Below are 26,233 nucleotides of genomic sequence, written 5' to 3'. Positions count from 1 at the left end.
ATTTCCAGAAAAACGAAAGATTTGAACACAATGTAATTACCACCATAATATCGGCCGCATTAAAAGACCCTTACCCACCAAAATCTATAAAAATCGTTCTAACGGTTTCCGAGAAATTACCGTGTTTCCATACATTCTCGCTACCCTGTATATTATATTATAAATGGTAGGGGAGCCCAAGCGGGGATTTTTGCAGTTACTCGAGCGCGTCAGATTATCATATGGGGAGAAACCTGGTACCGTGAAAATGTACCTCTACCATAATATATTGGCTCTTAATGCAGGGGAGTTCGTTAAGGAGGGGCCGAAAAAAAAATTCTATCCTTAGAAAAACTCGAAATCGTCAGATTAAGATAAGGTAAGTTAAGTACATGCAAAACTGTATATTTCAAAAATCTGACGATTTGAGCGGGGCGGGGCGTAAGGAAATGGGTGAGTTCCAAAGTTTCACAAGAAAAATCGAATATTTCGCGAAAAAAATGACAGATCGAAAAACTAAAAATTTCGTGCTCAATATTTTTCAAAAATCTATCGAATGATACCAAACACGACTTCCCACGGAGAGGGGTGGGGGGTAAATTTAATATTTTAAATACGAATCGCGATATTTCGCGAAATGAACATCAGATCGAAAAACTGAAAAATACACTTATTCAATATTTTTGAAAAATCTATCGAATGGCACTAAACACCACCCCCCACGGAGGTGGGATGGGGGTTACTTTAAAATATTAAATGGGAGCCCCCATTTTTTATTGCAGATTTGTATTCCTTACGTAAAGATAAGTAACTTTTATTCGAGATATTTTTTCGAATTATGGATAGATGGCGCTATAGTCTAAAAAAACGATTGTTGGAAATGGAAAATTAAATTAAAAATGGACAAGTCCCCACTAAAATGGAAAACTTTACTCAAATTTTTAGCAAAGCGCTCGAGTGACTGCACATTTAGCATACTTTGCTCCCCTACCAAAATGAGTGTGTCTGTTTTGGAAATCATTTTTGATTTTTATATGTTTGATTTTATTTCAAGTAGTAGCAAGTAGGTCTTTTTATAATATTTAATTCTTTAATGGTTTACAAGACACCTGTTTATAAATATTTATTTTGGGAATAAGTTGGATAAAATTCCATGATTTTGACATTGTTACATTTGTCCCCTTTATGTGTAACAATTGTCCCTTGAATGGGTATAGATGTAACACTTGTTGTTAAGTTAAAATTATGCATTTTTCTAGTTACCTAATCAATAAAACTTACAAAATAAAATTGGAAATTGAAGTCAAATGTTCAACCTATAGTCATCTATGTTTATATCCCACTTATATGGAATCCAATTTTAAATAAAAATTACAAGTAAAAATTGTTACAATTGTACCCGACCTCCCCTACATGTCAGTTGGTAGTTCAGATTTCTTTCCTAGGTGGCGCTAGGAGTTATAGTCCCGGACAAACTGCGTTTTCGCTTGACGTGTCATCCTAGCCTTTTATTAGAAGAGATTTGAATCATGGACGTTGAATCGAGAGGCCAAAAGAAGACTTTGAAGAAAGAAAAAGATGTTAATAAAAATATTAAAAGAACAATAAAAGAAAGAAAACTGCAATACCTCGGTAAAATAATACGACTTCTTGCGGCTGATAATCCAATACAAGTGGTAGAAAAGAGTATAGGAATAACACGAATATCTTGGATTGACATTTGGTTAGACATAGTGGTAACAGGACTTGTGATTTGCCTGTGAATATCTGTATTTGGATTATTTTATAATTTTTTTGAATGCCTGATCTACATAACAAAATGTAACATTTTTTAAGATTCTACAACAAAGGAGATTCAGAGGGAGTGCCTCCAACAGCTATACGAGAAATAAGTCTACTTAAAGGTCTTAGACATTCATCTATAGTAGAACTTCTAGATGTTATGCAAACAACTGATAAACTATATTTGGTATTTGAATATTTAGATTTGGATTTAAAGAGGTATTTAGACAATACTAGACGACCTATGGAAGCAGAACTTCTTAGGGTTAGTATTTTTTTATTTAAATATTAATTCTTTCTTCCCACTAATTATGTTTCACATAATTGATTATAAAAGTTGATAACAAATTAGATAAGCGTTATAATTTCATTATAATTAAGGGCCGGTTGTTCGAACGCTAATCAACAATGATCACTATCAAATATATAATTACTGTCACCAACAGTCAATGTCAACTTTGGTTGGATTGCTGAAAACATAATTGATTATAATTATGAGATTAGTTAATCAATTAACATAACAATTATTAACATAATTGATTAACTAATTTCATAATTGTAATCAATAATTATGTTTTCAGCAACCCAATAAAAGTTGACATTGACAGTTGGTGACAGTAATTAAATATTTGATAGTGATCATTGTTGATTAGCGTTCGAACAACCGGCCCTAAGACTTTGAAAGCTTTGTTAATATTTACAAGTATGGTGCTTCTCAGAGGCTTTTTTCAGTGCGACACAAGTGACAGAAAAAAAGGTACGTCCGTGATACATACAGATTTATAACATTTATTCCAGTTGTTGATAAATGGCGCTATAATCGGAAAAGAAATGATTTAGGTATTTACCCATTATTTACGTATTACATATCTACAGTCCGTCTAATTTACTTAACGTTGCACGTCATTATCTACGTTAGAGATCTAGTTGACATTGTTGCCGAATTACAAAAAATTCTTGAATTCATTTTAAATCAATCAATCAATCATCACACAATTTGTACGGAAGTGGATTATACAGCAAAAGAAATTAATATTCAATGTAAGTAAATAAAAAGTTTAGAAATAGAAAACAAGAATTAAGTTATAATAGAAAACAAGAATTAAGTTATAATCTTACGTTAAAGTACATAATAAAAACAGTAAATATAATGAAACAAATACGCATAGTAAAGAATATAAACAAATATGAAGTGTCATTACCGCAACTGTCAAATAAATGTTATCAATTTATGCCAAAATATCACCTTCGTTCGATTATAGTTACAGTGTATTCCGAACAAATGTGCTTCATAAAAACGCTTTATAATCCATTTATACAAATTAAATGAAACATATTATTGTGTATTTCTTTAAGTTAACATTAATAGAAATATTTAAATATTATTCAGTATATATACAGTGTATACGGCAAAGTGATTCTAAAAAGAACAAACCTACCGCCTAAATATTTCGTGTTGGTATCATGTGACGTCACGGGCTATGACGCGGATGACGTGCAACGATAAGTAAATTAGATGGAGTATATACGACTATAATTTAAAGTTCTTCTGTCTTTCAATGTGTCTTTTAATGACGTAATATATGATTTTATTTAAGAATGTAGAGAATCATAGCAGTTAAATCTGACAGTTGTCAGAATCGTAATCGTAATTTGGTATAAAAACAAGTCAATAGGGAACTTGCCTAAAATTTTGAAAAAAATGTTATAAATCACAACAAAACATAATTTAAAACATGTATCAAAGATAAAAAAGTTGTTTTTGTGTTCCGTTTGGCCCCTAAAGACGATTCTAAATTCAAATTATTGCAGCTAGCCCAAAATGCGTCGTGACGTCATATGGTTGTGTGTTTACATTCTGCACCAGCAAAGTAAACAAAATTGTATATAATTTTAAATTAGACATTATAAACGTCAGTAAAATACGTTTGATCGTTTGAACTATTTTAAATCCATATAAAACTTGTACTTTAGAAAATGGCACTAAACAACACTAATGGTGTTTTCTTTTATTTTCCATAGTAAACCTTCTTTCCTTTCCTTCAAAAACTGTATCAAACTCCAATCTCAACAAACTGGTATATATTATTACAATGACATACTATAAATAATGTCATTAGAATATAAATATTTTTCATTAGTTGTTATAAATATTTGACGATTGAAAGTCATCACTTTTATAATTTTTAAAACATTAATTGTCATTAATGTCACTGAATGTATTTTTTGATAGCAACGAAGGACATCTGACGTAATATACTTGACGACGGGAAATTATCAAAAATTATTTTCTGATTTATTCTTACTGTCGTGTGATATTCGTAAGATTATTTTTTAATACGTATATTATGGATATTTTCTTAAATGTGACAGTTGTCAAAACTAGGAAACTGATTGCCATTAAACAGAAACAATCTACTTAAAAAAATTCTATCGGTAATTTTATACAGTAGATAATTCTCAGTATAATTTTAATCTGATTGGACAGAATTAAACACGTGATCAAATTTCTTACTATACGATTGGAAGTTAAAATCATCAAAAAATAATCAGTTTAATTTTTATTTCTGTAGCTCTCTATTGGTCAGAATCTCATGAATGAAATAATTAATAAAGATTATTGAGAAAAATATGAGTGGTGCGTTAATTTTGTCCAGGAGTTTAGTTTATTAAGTTATATTTAGACATATTTTTAATTTTAGAATTACATGAAGCAGCTGATTGAAGCCCTAGCATATTTGCATTCTCACAGAATACTACACAGAGATCTGAAGCCGCAGAATTTACTTGTTGATAAGGAAGGACATATTAAGCTTGCAGATTTTGGTTTATCCAGATCATTTTCCCTTCCAACTCGAACATATACACATGAGGTTGTAACAATTTGGTACCGAGCTCCTGAGTTACTTTTAGGGGCTAAGATGTACTGTCCTGGCATTGACATCTGGAGTTTGGGTTGTATAATGGCAGAAATGGTAAAAAATTCTTTGATATTTGTAATTAAATGACATGCTAATATTAATATTATAAAGGAAGAATTACTTTAATTATTATTTTTTGATTCAGATAATCTACTCAATTATTTAAAAAGTATGTGAACACACATAAAAAATGACTAAAGATCTATTATTTTTTTCAAAAAAATTGGAACAAACTTCTTGACTATAGGGTCAATCCAAGCCAAGTGGTCCAAAGGTGGTTGCTTGACTATTTTTAATATTTTTTATTTTTCTACCTTTTAAACTTCAGTCTATAGAGAGTACAAATTTGCATTCATTGCCGATGACAACCATTTTTGTTAAAGCGTGTCGATCATTTTCACGAAAAACATGGCTTCGCTCTTTAGTCAATATTTTTACTGAGGTTTATCCTAGAGCAATAAATCAAAAACCAAACTTTTTAGAAAAGTATGCTCTAAAAAAATTGCCTGTAGCATTATTTAACTTCAAACTACCCTTCAGGCCTTAAATGAAACTCAAAGTTTAAAAAGGTAAACTGATAAAATTCAATTTCCAGCACTTTTTTAACAGCATAAGTCAAGCCGATAATGGTTTGTAATTTTTTTCTGGAAAAGACATACGTACATACTTTAACTAAAAAAAGTTTGAGACGTGAGTTAATTTTTTCAAAAAAAATCTCAAAAATACAATTTTTTGAAAAATCTCAAAGTTTGACCCCTTATATCTCTGATGGGCACGGATGAAAAAATTTGAAATTTGGCTGAATGTTAGCCCCTAGCAAGTAGAATAAGGAGTAAAAATTTGGAGTTGCAGACTTACGTCATATAGGAGTTCAGGCCTGAAAAAAATGGTCAAAAATCAAAATGGTCAACATTTGAGCGTTTGCGGGCAGGGTAATTAAAATTCAAATAAACTGTCTAATGAAATAAAAATTAATGTATTTTCACCAGATTTCACAAATTTATACAGGGTGGGCCACAGAAAAGAGTCCACCTCGATATTTTTCAAAAAATTATATTTTTGAGATTTTTTTTGAAAAAATTTATTCAAGTCTCAATGCTCAAACTTTTTTTATTTTTAAAATATGTACGTATGTCTTTTACAGAAAAAAATTACAAACCATTATCGGCTTGCCTTATGCTGTTAAAAAATGCTGAAAATGGAATTTTATCAGTTTACCTTTTCAAACTTTGAGGTTCATTTAAGGCCTTAAGGGTAGTTTGAAATTAAATAATGCTATAGGCCCTTTTTTTAGAGCATACTTTTCTAAAAAGTTTGGTTTTTGATTTACTGTTCTAGTACAAACCTCAGTGAAAATATTAGCTAAAGAGCGAAGCCATGGCCGTCATCGGCAAACTAAATTTTTTAAAAATAAAATAAATGGAATTTTGTAGCCTCTATACTCTATAGATGGAAGTTTAAAAGGTAGAAAAATAAAAATATTAAAAATAGTCAAGCAACCACCTTAATTTATATTGGACCGCTTGGCATGGATTGACCCTATAAATAAAAATATTTATTGATCTATAGTGAGGTGGAACATTTTGGGATAAATTCATTTTCGAGAAAAATTTTGGTCGAAAAAAAGACCAATGTGGTCTTTCTTTTCTACAATTGGAATATTATTTTCTAATATAAAGATTTTATTAAAATTTCTAAAACATACTAAATCTAAAAACCAATAAAACATAAAAAATGATAAGACATAGGACCGGATGAAATACTGCAATCTTAAGATTACTAACAGAGAACCACATTGACATATTACATTAGTAGAACTATTCAATGAAATCTACGATACTGAGGAAATTTCAAAAGAATGAATAATATGTATATGTGTTGATTCCGATACCCAAAAAACAAAACAATGAAATGTGAAGAATAAAGAATGATCAGCTTGATGAACCTTGTTCATCGCAAGTCTTCTTGCGAGTGATACATGATACATGAATGTGTCCAACAAAAAACTGGACAGTAGAATAACAGCAAACCAACTGGGGTTTAAATAATGCTTTAGCACTAGGGAGGTAGTGATGTTGATTATAGTTACTTTCGAGTATTCGTTACAAATCGTTACTTTTGTATAAAGTAATAATTTACAGTATTCGTTACTTTGATTACTATGATTACTTTTGTTACTTTTGTATTTGAGTACCGGTAATCATAATATGAGGTAATCATGATATTATCGAAAATGTTATTTCTCATTAGGTAGGTATTTTGTATAGGTATTCCGATATAACAAGTAATAATTTACAGTATTCGTTACTTTGATTACTATGATTACTTTTGTATTTGAGTACCGGTAATCATATCGAAAATCGTATTTCTCAGTAGGTAGGTATTTTGTATAGATAGGTATTGCGATATAACAAGTAATAATTTACAGTATTCGTTACTTTGATTACTATGATTACTTTTGGTACTTTTGTATTTGAGTACCGGTAATCATATCGAGAATCGTATTTCTCAGTAGGTAGGTATTTTGTATAAGTATTCCCATATAACAACGACCTTCACCGATCTGTTTAAGGGATAAAAATGATTGGATTACTATGATTACCTTTGTTACTTTTGTATTTGAGTACCGGTAATCATATCGAGAATCGTATTTCTCAGTCCTCACCCTCGCACCCTTAAAACGCTTCATACCGATAACGATATTCGATAACACTCGTAAAATACCGGCCCCGTCCGTTACTCGCTGGGAAACGATTGGTAGAAAGTAATCAAGTGTACTGGTTGTAGATACAGTAGTCGTTACTCGCTCTGATAGGATTGGTACGAAGTAATCAAAGTAGATACAATAGTCGTTACTCGCTCTGATACGATTAGTACGAAGTATTCAAAGTAATCAAAGAAACGATTTGCCTCTCTGTATAGTAATCGTTAGTTTCGGTATTCGTAAGTAACGAGTACTTTGTAACGAATACATACTTTTTCAACATCTCTATAGGGAGGCATTATCGACAAACGCTTATAGAACTGTAGATCGGAGACCAGTATCGATTGTCAACTTTGACAATCACTTCGAAAAAATACAACATAGAAGGCTTGGAAACATATTATGGAACACAGAAATACATAATCAGAGATGAAAGAAGAAGACAAAAATATGTACTGTACCCTTTACTTTTTAATATGTGCTCAGAAGAGATGTTTAAAGAGACACTAGAATATGTAAATGAAGCCATTAATTAACAGAACATTAGTGAATAACCTCAGATATTGTTCGTCCACTATAACTTATCCCATGCGTCACGATCCATTTTCAAACAAATTAAGTCAAAACCTAAAATGAAACGTACGCCGATGTGTGTAGTATATAGTATAGTATACAGTATACAAAATGTATATACACATCAACGTTCGTTTCACTTTATGTTTTGACTTAATTTATTAAATGAATCGTGACGCATGGGAAAAGTTATAGCGGACGAACAATATGCACAAGATATTATACTCCTTGCGAACAGTAGAGAAGGGTTGCATATTTTCGTTGATCACAATAAACTGTATTGTGTAGACCAGGCTGTATCGTCGCCCCCGTTAGGTAAATTATTCCGATTCGTTTTTTTTTTGCGCAAACTTACTCAAAAATAGGTCCTTATAACAAATCCACAGGGTGCCGGGAGGTGCTGCGGTCAGAAAAATTTTTTTAAACAAATTCAAAAAAACAATTTTTGCACCTCGTACAATTTTCTTTTTAGATTCTTTGGTTCATTATGAGCAAAAAACGTCTCTTGTGATTTTTCTCTAAAATTGATTGTTGTCGAGTTATACGCGATTTAAAATTTGAAAAACGCGAAAATGGACATTTTTAAGGCAACTCGGTTAAAAATTATCATGAAAGTCAGAAAGTGACTAAATCAAAGTTTAAAGCCCCCCCTACATGATCCTGAAGAAATTTGTGTCATTAATTTATTACTAAGCTGTTATTTTTAATTATTAACAATGAGCGCTAACTGCGTATTTAGGCGGCCGTCAATGTGAGTGCAAAAGAGATGCACCATTCCGGCAGTCCAATGTTGCATCTTACTCTCACTCACATTGACGGCCGCCTCAATACGCTGTTAGCGCTCATTGTTATTAATTAAAAATAACAGGTTAGTAATAAATTAATGACACAAATTTCTTCAGGATCATGTAGGGGGGGCTTTAAACTTTGATTTAGTCACTTTCTCAATTTCATAAAAATAATTTTTAACCGAGTTATTAAGCCTTGAAAATGGCCATTTTCGCGTTTTTCAAATTTTAAATCGCGTTTAATTCGACAAGAATTAATTTTAGAGAAAAATCACAAGAGACCTTTTTTGCTCATAATGACCTATAGACCAGTAAGGATCTGCGAAAAAACGTCTATTTTTGGATGTGAGAGGTGGCATTCGGATTTTTGCAGATAAAGTTAGGTGACACCTTCAGTAATAATAATTTACTTATGCTCCTTCTCAAATATGCCCGGAACATTAATAAAAAAATTAAAATATTTAAAAATTTCGAAAAACATCGATTTTTTTCTGCTTTCTTTGCTTATAACTTTAAAACGATTCGTTTTGGAACAAAGTCGTAGAGAAATAAAATAAAGATAATTGAATTTTGTATGATATACGACTGGTAAAAAATGTCTTAATTATTAATATTAGTAGTAGTATTACCTTTTCTGCAATATAGCAATAAATACAAAATAAGGGAGCAAAATAAGTCTGTTGTTATTTAATATTTTTTAACCACTTTGGTGGCACTTAGAACCTTAGTAATTCGCTTAGGAAATTTTTTGTAACATACTTAAATCGTGTACCAAATTTCATTAAAATCTAAATAATAAATATAATAAAACCTAATAAATTTTGCATAATAAATTTGCAATCTAAATGTTTTTAAAAAAGTTCAAATTTTTTAAAATCTTTCTGAACAAAAAGTAGACCATTTAGAAGTTGGCTAATTTTTTTACATATAAAGATGTGCTCTACCTATCTAATACACTTTACAGAATTAAAATCAGATTATTTAAGGGGCCCCAGCAATGTTTTAAATTTATAAACAATTTTTTGGCTTATAAACAAATAGCTTTGTTTAATAATAAAAAAATTAATTTTTAGCAATGTAAATAATTAAAACCGGTATAATTTGACTTAAACTTTTAAATGCTGTCAGCAGAATTGCTATTTTATTTTTTAATCAAACGTTATTCGCGTTAAAAATTTAAATTTCTCGATTTTTTGAAAGTTCCACCGCGTTTATCTCGAAAACTATGCATCCTGCGAAAAAACTTGTAAGAACATTTTTTGCTTAGAATTCCAAGAAATACAAAAAAATGTTTTATTTGGCGAAAAATCGATTTTATGTAATTCCTCAAGTTCTTTGTTTATAACAATTTTATCGACATCCGGATCAACTGTTACCCAAAAAATTCGTGTTCTACGTGTCAAAATACATAAAAAACTTGGGTAAGTCCATCTAAATAAAGGAGCCCGTAGCAGCCCCTCCTGGCCACAGCACTAATTTGTTTATAAGCCAAAAAATTGTTTATAACTTTAAAACATTGCTGAGGCTGCTTAAATAATCCGATTTCAATTCTGTAAAGTGCATTAGATAGGTGGAGTACTTCTTTATATGTAAAAAAATTGACAAATCTTTGTATTTTCTAGTTTTTGTTGTACAAGATTTTAAAAAATTTTAATTTTTTAAAAAAAGTTTAGATTGCAAAATTATTATGCAAAATCTAGTAACTCAATTTTAATGAAATTTGGTGTACGGTTTTAGCACATTACAAAAATTTTCTAAGCGAATTAGGAAGGTTACAAGTGTAACCTAAGTGATGAAAAATCATTGAATAAGGACAGGCTTGTTTTGCTCCCTTATTTTATATTTATTGCTATTTTGAAGCAAGGGTGATAAATTAAGACATTTTTAACACATCGCATCTGATAGAAAATTTAATTATCTTTGTTTTATTTCTATAGGACTTTGTTTTAAAATGAATAGTTTTTAAGTTATAAGCAAAAAAAGTAGAAAAAAAAACGAAATTTTTAAATATTTTATTTTTTTTATTAATGTTCCGGGCATATTTGAGAAGGAGCATAAATCAATTATTATTAACGAAGTTATCACCTAACTTTATCCGCAAAAATCTGAGTGCCACCTCTCACATCCACCTAAAAACAGATCCTTACTGGTCTACTAAAGAATAAAAAAAAGTTGTACGAAGTAAAAATTTTTTTTTGTGTGAATTTGATGGCCTTTGCCGAGCCAATTAGCCAGACTTTTGTTATTTTAAAAATAAACAATTTTTTTTCAATCAGAGGAATTATTTCTGTATTTCTAAAGCCTAGGTTTCCTCGAAAGCGGCACTGACAAACTGCGACCGTAACACTGCGATGAATTACGTCAGATACGGTGAAAAATTCAAGGTCCTTCACTGCGGCAATGAAATTCACAGTGTAAACTCAGCAAGCGGTGGCTTCCAACGCATCCTTGGAAACCACCGCTATTATTTTGCGTGGTACAGTTTTTTATGAACTCATTCATCGCAGTGTTACGCTCGCAGTTTGTCGGTGCCGCTTTCGAGGAAACCGAGGCTTAACTCTAAATACAAACAAACTAACATATTACAATGATTATCTGAATAATACACTTAGTCCAAGTAATGAAGCTTAAAATAGGAGAAAACCTCGCAATTTTTACAGAATGGATCGATTTGCTTGAAAATTTGAGAGTAAGTAGTGGATAGTCCAAGGATCAAAATCTATATGATGCTGAAAGGCGCTTTTACCATGGGGTGGTTGCCACCCCATGTTGGGGGTGAAAATTTTTTATTACATTTTGACCGCAAAAGTTGGTAAAAACATTCATTCTAAGCAAAAAATGTTTTATATATTTTTTTGATAAAATTAATAGTTTTCGATTTATTAGCTATCGAAAGTGTTAGTTTTATATTAAAAAAATTAATGTTTTTAATCAGTTTTCTGCAAATAACTCAAAAAGTTTTCGTTCTATCAAAACAACTTTGCTTAACAAAAATGTACCTTTTGAAAAATAAACAAAACCATTTTTTTTTAATTTTCTTTAAGACCAATAGTAATCGAGCTATACTTTATTATATGTTAGCTCTTCTTCGTCAAATGCTAAATATTGTAGTTTCAAAGTGAAAAGACGGGAAAACTATGCATTTTTCGAGGATAATTTGTTTAAACTGATTTGAAGTATTTAAATATATCTATCTCCAGAAATAAAAAAGTCTTTAGCTAAAAAATTAAGTGGCTTATAATGAAAAGAATGTCAGACCCTATATTTTTCAGCGAAAAAGTGATCGAAAGCAAACCCCTAATCACCACCCTGATTAAAATTAGTCATTGACCTTATTTCGTCTTCTTTATTTATGTATTATTAATAGGTTCTAGAAGTTTAACTGGTTTAGAATGATTAGTTTTAAAAAAATGGAGTCAAAAGCAAATATCGAATTTTTGAAGTTTGGTACAAAATTCACTTTTCTTCAGAATAGAAAGATTATCATCAGAGATACGAAAAAATATTTAAATATGAAATTGTAGCTTATTTAATTCCCAAGAACCTGGTTTGAAAAAATTTTTGCTACGGTAAAAATTGAGTGAGCTATTGACAATTAAATCTTGTAATAACATGCAAAAATCACCTTTACCAACCCTTTCAAAGTCACCACTTTTTGCGACTGAGGATTTTAAAAGGATTTAACATTAATAGTCTTATATATCTTGTAAAAACCTACAAAATTATTTTTTACCAAACTTTTTAAGATAAAAATTAAAAAGGTTACGGTTAAAAAATCAATATATATTTTTGAAAAAAAAAAAAGAAATCCAATTGGAAGCATAATAATGTAAGTTAGCTTTGCTTTTAGTCATTGGCCTTATTCTTTCTTCTTTATTTATGTATTATTAATAGATTCTAGAAGTTTGACTGGCTTAGAATGATTAGTTTTTAAAAAACGAGTTAAAAGCGAATAACGAATTTTTGTAGCTTGGTAAAAAATGCCATTTTCTTCAGAATATAAAGATTAGCATCAGAGATACGAAAAAATGTTTCAATATAAAATTGTAGGTTATTCAATTCCCTAGAACTGGGTTTAAAAAAGTTTTTTCTACGGCAAAACTTGAGTGAATGGTAAATGAGTATATATCGAAAAACATGGATTTTTTCTGTATAAAACTCACACTTTCGATAGCGAATAAATGGAAAAGTATTAATTTTATCAAAAAAATGTATAAAACATTTTTTGCTTAGAATGAATGTTTTTATCAACTTTTGCAGTCAAAATATAATAAAAAATTTCCACCCCTAAGATGGGGTGGCAACCGCCCCCATGGTAAAAGCGCCTTTCGGCATCATATGGATTTTGATCCTTGAACTATTCACTACTTATTCTCATTTTCAAGCAAATCGATCCATTCTGTAAAAATTGCGAGGTGAAATGCTTCGGTTCCCGGACTAACTGTTTTGGTTGTTAATATTTTTTTGCAAATATTTATTTTTTTTTGTATTTTTTTTATTACATTTTTAATTTCTTTTTTTATTATTTTTTTATTGTTTTTTTTTTTACTACGCTAAGACATAAACCCGATTCAACATCTCAGAGGTTTACATCTTCTTAGTTTCTTTTTTTTTTGCTCCTTTCTTTTGTTTTTTTTTCTCTTTTTTTTTTCATTTTTTTTTCTTGTTCTTTTCTTTTTTCAATTATAATATACAGTAATTACTTAAATCTACAGGGTTTAAAAAATAACAACAAAACAAACATGTTTGTTTTGTTTAACAATCATGCTTGCTTTGTTTTAACAAAATTACTTAAATACAGGGTCAATTTTATTGCTACAATTTATATTTATAGTTTTTGATATGTTCGTAAGTTGTTTTTAATGTATTAATATCTTCAGAAAAAATCAAATTGTTCAGGTAGACGGGAAGTGCAATTTTTAATATATTAAGATTATCATAAATTTTGTTTATATTCCACACTCACAGTTAGGTGACTCTGTGAGACCCAAACTGTACATATGAAGGGGGGTAAGAGCGTGATTACATCTCAATCTATTTATAACTCTTAAAGTAAAAAAAAAATGATTTTTTGAATTTGTTTAAAAAAATGTTTAAAACAATTTTCCGACCGCGGCACCTCCCGGCACCCTATGGATTTGTTATAAGGACCTCTTTTTGAGTAAGTTTGTGCAAAAAAACGGATCAGAATAATTTACCTAACGGGGGCGACGATGAAGCCTGGTCTAATGAGAGATATGGAATGGCCCATGAACGCAAAAATTAAACCAAAAACCACGATTGTCAGTAAGAACAATATTTAAGGTGAAAGAATTTACGTTAGGAAAAGCTTTAGAGAAAGTTCTCAGATACTGGGATGTGAGCTAAATGAACAATGAGACTGTAGCCTTGAAATAAAATGACGCACTGAGATGGCAAGAAGTACTTCCAATAAGAGGAAAGCAGTTGCAATGAAAAACTGAAAATATAAATTAGAACTAGAGTTTTGTTGACATATTCTCTGTCCTGTTATATGGAGTTGAAGCCTGGACAATGACGGATACAAATGAAAAAGACATGCTTGCTTTGATAATTTATGATGTTATTGAAGAATGTGCAAAATATCATGGACACAGCATAAAACAAACATGGAGAACCTTAAGAAAGATGAAAAAAAACTCAACACAATGAACGAAAACGAAATGAGCGACTTTGGTCACATACTAAGAAATGAAAAAATGAGTTAATGCGATTGGTTATACAAGAGAAGATGGAAGGAAAAGAAGACTGGGGGGTGGGGGGACGACGCACTTACAGCAGTGGAGTGGAAAAACAACAGTAGAACTTGTCAGAACTGTTTCAGACTAGTCAAATGCCAGACAATTGACGAAAAGAATGAAAAGAAAATGTGAGAAAGTCGTTTTAAAGACAATCTACGATCACTATTGATGTGGCCTAAAACAAAAATATATCTCCATCATAATCAATTATGTTCTATTTTTTAATTTATATAAACAATTTTATATTTTATTGAACATAAATTTTATTCGTAGCTAACAAATAAAGCACTCTTTCCTGGAGATTCGGAAATAGACCAACTGTACAAGATATTTAAGGTCATGGGAACGCCGACAGAAGAAAATTGGGAAGGAGTTTCTTTGTATCCAGATTACAAACCTACATTTCCCGCGTGGAAAGCTGTGGATTTAAGTGACATTGTTAGATTCCATAATCAAGAGGAGGAAGATTTCATATTAGTAAGTAAAACATTAAGAAAGTTTATGCGTATTATATAAAAAACAGCACTGCAGGCCTCAGGGGCCCATGGCACTTTACTCTGTCCAGGGCAGATGTCTTCCAATTTACTACGCCTGCTCTTTGTAAATCCTCTTGGCTGTTACAAACCACTTTTTCCGCGGTCAACCTCTCCTTCTTCCCTGACCTCATACCAATATACACTTCGCCCATCGGTCCCCTGACATGCTTTCCACATGTCGCAGGCAACGAAGTCTTCTAGTTTTAACCATATAGCTGATTACTGGCTTCCCAAACAGTTCTTGAGCTCCCGCATTCGTCCGTCTTTTCCATTCGTTCTCTCCCACTTTCACCCCACCAAAAATCTTCATTAGCACGCTCCGTTCCCAACTTTGTAATGCATTAATATAGCAAGACAAGGTTAGTATTTAATATTTTTGTATTTCAGGTGATTGTATCCAGTGTCCTTTATTTCCTGTCATTCGTTATTTAAAAAAAATCTCGAACTTTTCCAACTTCTTGGTTCCGAGAGCCGAGCTGTTCATTCGAGTTGGCGCCCTTTTTCGTCTTCTTTCCTTGTTGTACCTCCATATCATTTTATATCTAGCATTCTTATCTACTTTCCTTCCATTTTTGTATTGACGGGTCTCATTTTCTTCCGTATTACTGTCATTTCATTATCCCATCTATCATTTTATATCTCTAAAGCCAATATTCAGTGTATTGAAGCTAGCCCGAATACTCACTTGAGATTTAGTGTCTCTCTGCCCTTTTGATTTTTCCTTCTGAGCTAAGCCAGAAGCCTCGTCATTTTTGTCTTAAATCTCTTCTCTCCTATTTTTCCCATATTTCGTCAGTTCTTTTTGTTCAAAATTCTCTATACCCAGAGTATAGAGGTTTCAATTGTTTCAATTTAACAGAAGGTATAACAAAAAAGGTAACCATCCTTTTACACGAACTAACAGAAATCTCAGTTGTAAACTGACCTAAAATCAGCTGAACTTGACCATCAGCTGTAGTCACTTGCAAACTCTCATCTATTCCTATCTTAACATTAGAATTCTGAAGAAATTCCAGACCTAGAGAACCTAAAATAGAGATTTCACTCACTATTATACAGTACTGTAGGTTGTATTACCGTACTATATAACCGCAAGTTTGCTGCTCTTGAGATAAGACTACTTTTTAAAAGTTTGCTCAATGCTCCAACCGCTTACCTTCCCTTCGCAATTCTTTTTTCAATTTCTGGAACTTTATCTCCTTTCTCTATTAGTCACCCCAGGTATTCAATTTTTTTTCATTTTCTCGAAACAGTATTCTTTTCCATCGTTATCTATTCTAAATTTCAAAACCTTTTCTTCATTTAGTGTATCTCCCATTTCCATAAATTTTGTTTTGTGTTCGTTAATAGTCAGACCATACTGCTTAGCTTTTCTTTCAAAAAGGTTAAATAGTCTTAGCAGTTCTCTTTTTGTTCTTGTTATCAATACTATGTCATCTGCGTATGCAAGTACCTGAGTTCTTCTATCATGGATCGTACCTTGTGTTCTGATCCCGCTTTCCCTGAATACTGCCTCTAATACACAATTGAAAAGGACAGTTGACGGAGGGTCTCCCTGCTTCAAACCCCTTCGTAATTTGAACTTTTCTGAGAGGCTACCCTCCAGTGCTACTTGATATTCTGTTCTTACAGTGTCATTTTTACTAGTTTGACCAACTTCTCCTGTATCCCAATGTATTAGCAGCGGTTAATATATTTGTTTCTTTTTTATTCCTCTTGTCTAATAACTCTTCTTCATCATGTGTCTTGTTTTCTTACTTTTATTTCGTCAACTATTTTTTATCTCTTCTTTATAATTTTCCTTCTTGTGTAGACCTTCATTTTCGTTGTTGGGTCTAAATAAAAATATCGATCCCCTAAGTCCATCTGCCAGTATGTCTGTCCGTTGGAGGATCAGAGCAGCAAAATATATAGAAAAGCTGATTGTTAACATCGTTCTGAAGATGATCGGTATATTTATTTTTGAGTTTCGTGGCAGTTGTGGAAGGGTTCAATATTCAACATGCTGGTGTAATTCCTGCATGATGTTTTTTTAGGGGCTCCAGAACTAGGTTTTCTTTCCAGAACAATCCCTGAATGTAACCATGCAGCCGACTGTTTCAGTTGATAAATTGCCTCATGTTTTTTTCTCTTTACATTGCCTCATTTTTTTTACTTCAATTTATAATTTAATATCTGAAACATTATTCAGTAAGTGAAAAGAAGTTTAACCTTGAGAACTTGCACAAAGCCGACTGTATGTACAGTACAAACGCGCAGAACAAACAAAGCTTCATTTACACTTGGCAAGTTTACTGACTGAAAGTACTGGCGGCCACTACACTTGCTGCTTGTGGTTTTCTGTTTTCATATTTTCAAGTTTATTTGCTAGTGGTTAGAAAAGAAAATGGCTCCAAATGCCGTAGTGCATGCTGCTGTCAATGATTTGATTATTTGACAGGTGAAATTGTTAATAGTTTATTATGGTCTGTTTTTAAACCAAGAGGAGTAATTACAATTTACCGCGCCGTAATGCTTGTTTGTAATTGGTCCAACCTCAGGCAAGTTTACTCAAATCTTATGAAATTTTGACACTAATGACATTTATAAAATTTTGACACAACTGACATTTCATAGGTTAATTAAGTTATATCGGTGATTTTTTTGTTTTCTGCGTTATTCCTTTAATTTTTAGAATTTTAGTCTACTTTTTTATAAAAAAAGTTGTTTTTAGCACTTTTTGGCGACTTATTAGCATAATATAATATGTATGGATTACCGTCAAAGGCCGATATGATCAACCAAAAAAGAGGTTGTATTTGATGATTTTTCTAGTGACTTTCTTGGGTGTGAATCCGTCTTTAGTTTACTCCTCCTCTTTTAAAAACAAACCATAGTTATGTTACAACGCAAGAAAAACAGGCAAAAAGATTTTGGCTTAGAGATTGGATAAGGCTGGGTGTGTGAGAACGACTGTTAAAGGAGATAGAATTTGAAGATCTCCATTCTTGTAGGAATTTTATGCTTTCCCTGCTCATAACCATGCTTCGTAAAAAACTGTCTGTCGTAGTAAACCATATTATCAGCTTTGTGTTGTACATATCATCAGTACCACTTCCAATATTTTTAGACTTTAAAATTTCATTCAGTTCTTGTCTATAAACGGTTTTAATTGTTTTTATCTTTTTTTTTTTGTTTTTTTTTTTTTTTTTTTTTTTTTTTTTTTTTTTTTTTTTTAGAAATAACCGCATTAACCACGAAGGTCATCAGCGGGGTAACGAGAATACAATTAATGAGTTTACAAAAGTATGAAATTGTGTACAATTAAATCTTACTTACTAGGTTACATTTATTAAGGAATTGGAAAAGAGGTTTACAGTCGGTTTGCAGGTTAAGAATGTCTTTCATATTGTTTGAATAACCAGATATAGATTGTTTGTAAGCGGCGAATTCATCACATTCTGTTAGCACATGTTTTACTGATACTGGTATATTACATCTTCTGCATTTTGGTGCTTCGGTATGGGTAATGAGATGCTCATGAGTAAGTTTACAGTGTCCTAACCGAAGACGAGATAAGATGACTTGGTTCGATCTGTTGGTTGTATGTGGATTCCATGGACCAGTATCTTCTTTAACGTCTCTTAACTTGCTCGTGGATGTTTTCCATTTTTCACTCCATAAATTGAGAGTCATTGATTTTAGTAATTGTTTTGTATCTGCGGCTGGAATTGATTGTTCTGCCAATGTTGGTAATTGCGCAGCTGTGTAAGCCCAACGATCAGCGTTTTCATTTCCCTCGATTCCAGAATGAGAGGGAACCCATAGAAAAACTATTTTTGAGTCTGTTTGATGCAGACTGTGTAATATTTCTTTGATTAATATGACTATTGGATTTTTCGTATAGGTTTGTTGTATGAGTCTCAGTGAATTGAGTGAGTCAGATATTATTAAGGAGTGTTTGGTTTGTGCATTGGAAATGTGTTTCAACGCTTGTAATATGGCATAAAGTTCACCATTTAAGATGCTGTAGGAGCTGGGAAGCTTAAATAAATATTTGGTTTCATTGTTTATGTATACTGCTGCTCCTACACCTTGGGAAGACTTAGACGAATCAGTGAATAAGTGGGTATAATTTTTATATTTTGCGACTATTTGTTTATAATTTTGATATATAAGACGTGGATTGTTATCGTATTTATTATATTTCGTCAATTGGGTGTTTACATGTGGGGTTCTGATAATCCATGGAGGAATGCTGTGTTCATTCATTAACCACGTTCTGGGGAAATTTTGGAGATTTAACGTTGATATATACCGGTGAATTCTAATATAAAAGGGTGGTGGAGAGGTGCTATGTTGAAAAGTTGATTTGAAACGATTACAGAATGTGTTTTTGTGAGCAGGAATTGATGGTATTGATGCTATTCTGGAGGCATAGGATAAACTAAGAATTTGTCGTCTGAAAGATAGAGCTGGTTCGCCCAGTTCGCAGTATAGGCTTTCTACAGGCGTTGTCCTGTAAGCCCCTAGAATTATTCTTATTGCGGTGTTGTGTATAGTATCTAAGCATTTTAATATTGAAGGACGAGCAGATGTGTATGCAATACATCCATAATCAATTTTCGATCGAATAAGGCTTCTGTATATTTTTAGCAGCATTAGACCATCAGATCCCCAAGACTTGTTTGCTAAGCATCTTAATAAATTTAAGCCCTTTTGACAAGAAAGAGTTAGTGTTTTAATATGATTTTTCCACGACAGACGTTCGTCGAATATCATGCCCAGAAAATTTATGTGTGGAGTATAGCTTAGTTTCTGGTTGTATAGGAATATTGATGGTCGATGCTGCTCTGGTATGTTTCTTTTTGAGAATAATATGCAATTTGTTTTGTTTGGGGAGAAATTGTACCCAGACATTATAGACCAACGTTCGAAGGATGTTATGCATTGCTGAAGGCTTTGAGCCATGGTGCTAAGACATCTTCCCTTGATAAACACGATCATGTCATCTGCGTAAAGTCTGGCTACAACTGGTTTCTTTAAATCTTTTAAGATATCATTCATAGCAATTAAAAATAAAGTTGGGCTGAGAATTGATCCTTGTGGTGTGCCGTTTAATTGTTTCTTGGTTGATGATATTGTTCCAGAAATTCGGACTTGGAATTCTCTTTGAGATAAAAAATTGCGTATGAAATTTATTATATTGCCTTTCAATCCCCAGTGATGTAGTTTATTTAGGATGATTTTATGGCATGTAGAATCAAAGGCTTTATTAATGTCAAAATAAATTGCTAGACATTTATCTTTAGTAGCAAATGCTTCGTGAATATGACTTTCTAGGTCAATAATGTTATCAAGTGTGCTTCTAGATGGTCGAAATCCGGATTGTTCGGGAATTAATAATTTGTGAGTTTCCAAAAACCATATTAGTCTCTTGTTGATTATTTTTTCTAGCAATTTACTCATGGAGCAGGTTAGGGAGATTGGCCTGTAAGATTCAGGCAAGAGTGAAGATTTGTTAGATTTAAGTATGGGGATGATTGTTGCTTTCTTCCAGATTAAGGGGAAGTCACTATTATTCCACATGTGATTAAAGATATTAAGCAGGATTTGTTTCGCCGTTTCTGGGAGATTTTTTAGAAAAACTGGAGGGATGTCATCGGGACCAGAAGAACTGTCTTTTAGTGATGAGAGAGATTCCTCCATTTCTTCTTTTGTCAGTGGCTTGTTTAGAGAATTAAGGTTTGCCAGCTCTTTGAATTCCGTAGGGAGGGCAATGTTATCATTAGTTATATTTCTGTTTATGGAAAGCTTATGATAATAGTCTGCGAATGCTTCACCTATTTCTTTTGTTTGGTTTATTCGTTTGCCGTCATAATCTAATGCTTTAATGACATGGTAAGTTTTGTTTCCATAAATACCTTGTATCTTCCTCCATGCCGATGATATTGTAGTGTTTCTGTTTATGCTTCCTACGAACTTCTTCCATGACTCTTTTTTACTTTTGCTGGTAATATATCTTGCTTTTGCCCTATGTTTTTTGTATTCAATTATACTTGTTGCGGTTTTCTCCCTCCTACATCTATTTAGAGCAGATTTGCTGTTTTGTATTGCTTCGGCACATTCGTCATTCCACCAAGGCACAGGTTTAAATTTCTTGATATGTTTTGTTTTTCCTATTGAAAATTCAGCGGCTTTTATGATTATTTCGTTAAGTTGAGTTACTGCTGTATTTGCGTCCTTCCACTCATTAATTTTGTATATGTTATTCTCAATGGTTTTTGAGAAAGAGCTCCAGTCGGCTTTCTTTATTTTCCATTTCTGATGGATACTATCTCCGTTTGATATTTTGTCTTTTATAATTGAATTCGTTAATTTTATAGGAAAGTGGTCACTGCCTAGTAAGTCATCCATAACTCTCCATTCAAGGTAAGGACTAATAGTTGGGCTACATAATGAAAGATCGATGCAAGAAGAATTGCCAGTAGCTATATTGAATCTAGTATTGCTGCCATCATTCAGTAAACTTATGTTCATGGTGTTGAATATGTTTGATAGAATTCGTCCCCTTCTGTCTGTTTTTTGAGAACCCCAGGAGTAATTGTGGGCATTAAAATCTCCTAGAAGAATGAAAGGAGTTGGAAGTTGATTAACTAGAGACTCCAGTTCATCCTCAATTAAATAATGGTCAGGAGGAATGTATATGTTGCAGATGGTGTAATTTAGTTGTGCTTTAATTTTTACGGCTATCGCTTCTAGGTTTGTATTTATTCTAATTTGTGTTGCTTGTAGATTCTTTGAGACGTAAATGGCTACGCCGCCACTCGCAACTTGTACATTTCGGTTTTTAACGAATTCATTGTATCCCCTCATTTTGTGGACATTTTCGTCTCGGAAGTGAGTTTCTTGTAGACACAATATGTCCAGAGAATGGAGGGCTATGATATGCTGTAGCATATTTAAACGGGTATAGTACCCATTTAAGTTCCACTGGAGTAATGACTCGAATGTATTTATTGGGTATCTTGAGATGTATTTGAGATATCAGATTGGGTATCACTTAAATCTTGGGATTGCTTTAGTAATTTCTTTTTTAGCCTTGTGACACGAGTTTTTAGTTTCTTAGTGTTTGCGTGAGGATGTAGTTCTTCTAACATATCTATTAGTTTTGGAATATCTTCTGTGAAGTCTTCCGCAATGCTAAGAACATCCCTCGATCCGTATGTATTTTCTAGGAGCTGTTTAAGCTGATGGCTGTTGATTATGAAGTGAGGAGAATGAGAGTCGATATAGTTTATAATAGATTCAGTAAGTTCTATTTCTGGATCTGATGTATTAGATTTGGGTTTTTTGTTTTTCTGAACGACTGTTTGGGGAAGAGAGAAGGTAGAAGTATTGGGTGGCATTTGTTCTTCTGGAGTGGCTGGGGTCATATCTTCAGCTGTTCGTTTTGTTGCGGATGAAGTTGTTGACTTAGTAGTTTTGTCCGAGGTTGGGATATTTTCAGATTGAGTAGTGTGATCTGGATTTGTTACCAGATTGGATGTGATCAAAGCAGTATTGGCGATGTTTGCACAATTTTCTACTACTGAGGAACTTTCGGGTAGAATATTATTTATTGAGTGGGAATTTAAGTCATTAGGAGATGTTTCATCCGGTTGAGATATTGACGAGATTGGAACATTATGTGTGGGTTGTGATGATTGTTGGGAATGTGGGTTAATATTGCCCGAAGGGCATTGGGATGCAACATGACCCGATAATTTGCAGGTGAAGCAGCGTTGACTGTCTAGGGCTAAAAAGATATGATATGATAGATTATCATGTGTTATTTCTAAGAATTCGGGTATGGTAATATCTGGGGAAGGAGCGATATACACCTGTCTTCTGAAGCTGAGTATGTGTTGGTATTCTGGATTTGATGCACCTATTCTAAGAAAGTTTATTGGAGAAACTAATTTTAATCCAATATTTTCCAGTAAGGTTACAAGAGTTTCGTGTGGGATCGTTGGGCTTACATTCGATAATACTAGTCTGTCTGCTGGTGAAATTAGACGTCTTGCTTTGATGACTTCATTATTGACAACAATTTGACCATGATTAGTTAAAAACTCATCAACCAGTGATTTATTGGTTAGATAAACACATATTCTGTTGTGTGAAATTCTGCTACAGAAAATTATGTTTATTGGTTTTACCAGAGGTCCCAATTGGAGAAGATAATCTTGAAGTTTTGCTCCCTGAATGGAGCCGAAGATAAGTGCCTGGTCTTTGTTAGGATACTTGTAGATATTTTTTGAGACAGTGCTTGCATAAGATGTGTTGGAGGTATTCATATTATTTAAATTATTATCTGGGTGAGTGTTGGTGGATGAAGATTGATTTGTAAATGTTGGTTGTGACATTTTATTTAAAATATTCAAATTTGCTAAGTTATTTTGTTAAATATAATTATTGTCCAAAACATTTTTCCCAGGCCGACCCTGCCTTTTGTTGTTAAAAATTCTTTATTTCGCTAGGCGAGTTTTTACTAGCTAATTACTTTTCAGTCTTGTGTATCTGATATCTAACTTCAATCAGCCTAACAAAAATCGTCTGGATGCAGTTAATATTAAAAATTTACTCACAGTTGCTGTTCTTGGTATTTTATGTCACTGCACTAGTAAAACTTAACTATTAAAAGGCTTTTATTTAGCGGTAATTTGTTTAAATCGACCGTAAATTATAAAACGTGTGTTTACTAACAGGTCTCACAAACAAGTCCTTGTTTTTATCTTCAATTTCAACATGTCTATGTCAATATTTTTAAATCGTGTATCGTTGTGTGACTCCTTTAAAAGTTTAAGTGCGTTTTCATGTTTTAATTTGTTCATGTGATCTTTTAATTTTATCTTCCACAAAATTTTATATTTTTCGTATGCGTTAAAAAAAATGAAATTATCTGATTTCCATCGCACTTTTGTAAATCATTGATTTATAGTGGGCAAGGGGCAAGAAAACTAGCCGGTCTCTCAACTTCTAGCAAGCGCTTGCCGACAAGTAGCAAGAGCACTTTCCTGTTCTTTACACGGCAAGTTCAGTGGTAGCAAGTACTTTCAGCTAGTAAACTTTTTAAGTGTAAATATGGTTTTAAAGAAACTAAGCGGTCAGTTAAGTCAGACAGAACACATGCAATTTTTCTTCGAATTTAGTCATTTATTTGGGAACGTAAATATTTTTTTGCCGGCACTGCATTAAAAATAACGTATTTTTTAGAACATGTTGACGTACAATCCATCAAAAAGGAAGACTGCAAAGGAATTGTTAAAACTAAACTACTTAAAAGGAACAAAACTAACATCTCCTGAGATGGAAGCGTTTCCATCTGAAGACGAGCAGTCTGATTAAATAAGTTTTAAGGAAATAATTTAAGATACTGTTATATATTTTATCATATTAATTTTTTAAGATAGGTTTATTCGATGTGAGTCAATTTTCGATTGTTTTTGCACGTTTGAATATTTACAAATTAATTATCTGTATTTAAATACATATTCGACAGTGATGTCATGGGGCAAGTGATGTAATAATTCGTATTGAATTGTAGGTTTTTCTGATCAAACATTGAAATTTGAATTGATATTTATATGCTAACGGTAAATGGTTATATATAGAGTAAGTATTTTATATATAATTAACGAGCGCAATGTACGGAGTGTCGTCAATTTTTTTTATTTATTTTTGTACAAAAATGGAATATAATATATAACTTATCTTTGTTTTTTTTTAATCTTCTCGACAGTATAAACAGAAGTTTGGTCAGTCATTTCAGCGCCAGGTCAAACTTAATCCTTTTAAAATCAACCTTTGTGAGAGGTACATCGGAAAGTCATATAGATATTGCCCTAGCAAGCAGCTGTGTTGACAATAAGATTAATGATTGAGGTGTACTAGGGGAGAAGATTTGCAGCTTTCACTGGTACATCATGTGCGAAATTGGCACTAAGGTCACAAAATGTGGCAGGAAGAGCACATTACTCGATAAAAAAGTTAAAAGAGAAATAAATAACTTGTCTGTCAGATAGCCAAACGGTGCGAGGCGCTCGATCGACAAATCTAGTGAATCTGAGTTGGAGCCGGTGAATAGACAAATAAAAAAGCTAACGCCGTAGTATAAAATTCTAATAATCTACGGCTTAGTCTGGAATAAGCTGGTGTCTGATTGGCCTATGAGGGAGCAGTACGGCAAGGGATAAGGGCTTGCGGCTCAGTGATACTCTCCCATATATCCCTACCGGAAGGGCGTTGACTTCTAAAAACGATGTATATATACCGACTCGGCAAATTTTCATCGTTGGGATTGACCTTACGTGAGAGGGAGTGAAAAACAGCTACTTTAAAAAGAGGTAGGTATATTAGGTCCGCCTAATATTGTCCAAAAGTTCAGTAGTGGAAGTACCTAAAGAGGAGAGTTTTGACATTGTTGCCAAACTTATCGTTTTTACTTGACCTGTTGCATGTCGTCTTTTCAGAATTTGAACAATGTTCTATGACAATCAAATTTGGACGAATTGATTTAAATGACATCTCACTATTTTTATTGGGAATATGCCACAATTGTATGTACTTTAAAATAATCTTAAAAATATTGTTTTCACCCAGTTTTGCAAAAATGTGAAAACTTTGAATTATCCATGTCCGTCTGTCCGTCCTTCCGACCGCAAACACAACTGCTCCGTCATTATACCAGGTAGAATGACAAATGAGGTATTGAATGAAAGGCTTATAATCCAAGGATGGTACTAAAGTTTAGAAATTTTACCTAGTACTTCCGGTTTTAATGCAACCGGAATTACTGTTTCGAAGTCACCGGATAGTACAAGCAATATATTATTCGACGCGCCTTAGCAAGACGAGAATATTTATATACTTCCGGAATTATGACTGTCTGTCCGTCCTTCCGCTAATATCCTTCGTTTAGAATGACAAGTGAGGTGTCGAAAGAAAGCTTATAACACAAAGATGGTATTAAAGATGACAAATTTGACCTCGGACTTCCGGTTTTGGAGCTGTAACCGGAAGTACCGTTTTAAAGTCAGCAAAACAGTATAAGCGATATAATATTCGACGTACCTGAGCAAGATAAGAACAAACGTACCTATACATTTAGTGTTTAAATCATTTCCGGTTAAAAAAGTTCTAACCGGAAGTGCCATATTATATTCGCAGA

At 32.6% G+C, this 26,233-nt stretch overlaps 1 protein-coding gene across 1 annotated transcript in view; it reads left to right on the top strand.

The window, feature by feature from the left end:
- LOC114346552 (cyclin-dependent kinase 2) overlaps positions 1 to 24,776 on the top strand; it is a 68,571-nt gene extending 43,795 nt beyond the window's left edge. Inside the window, exons 2-5 of the mRNA XM_028297291.1 lie at positions 1,816 to 2,026; positions 4,464 to 4,736; positions 14,780 to 14,983; positions 24,280 to 24,776. Coding sequence (XP_028153092.1) covers positions 1,816 to 2,026; positions 4,464 to 4,736; positions 14,780 to 14,983; positions 24,280 to 24,411 — 820 coding nt within the window. The 3' untranslated portion in view covers positions 24,412 to 24,776. The remainder of the gene's footprint in view (positions 1 to 1,815; positions 2,027 to 4,463; positions 4,737 to 14,779; positions 14,984 to 24,279) is intronic.
- Positions 24,777 to 26,233: the final 1,457 nt, after the last annotated feature.

Source organism: Diabrotica virgifera, chromosome 7 (genome assembly GCF_917563875.1).
Source record: "Diabrotica virgifera virgifera chromosome 7, PGI_DIABVI_V3a".
Lineage (NCBI taxonomy): Eukaryota > Metazoa > Arthropoda > Insecta > Coleoptera > Chrysomelidae > Diabrotica > Diabrotica virgifera.
This window is presented reverse-complemented; position numbering and strand designations above follow the sequence as displayed.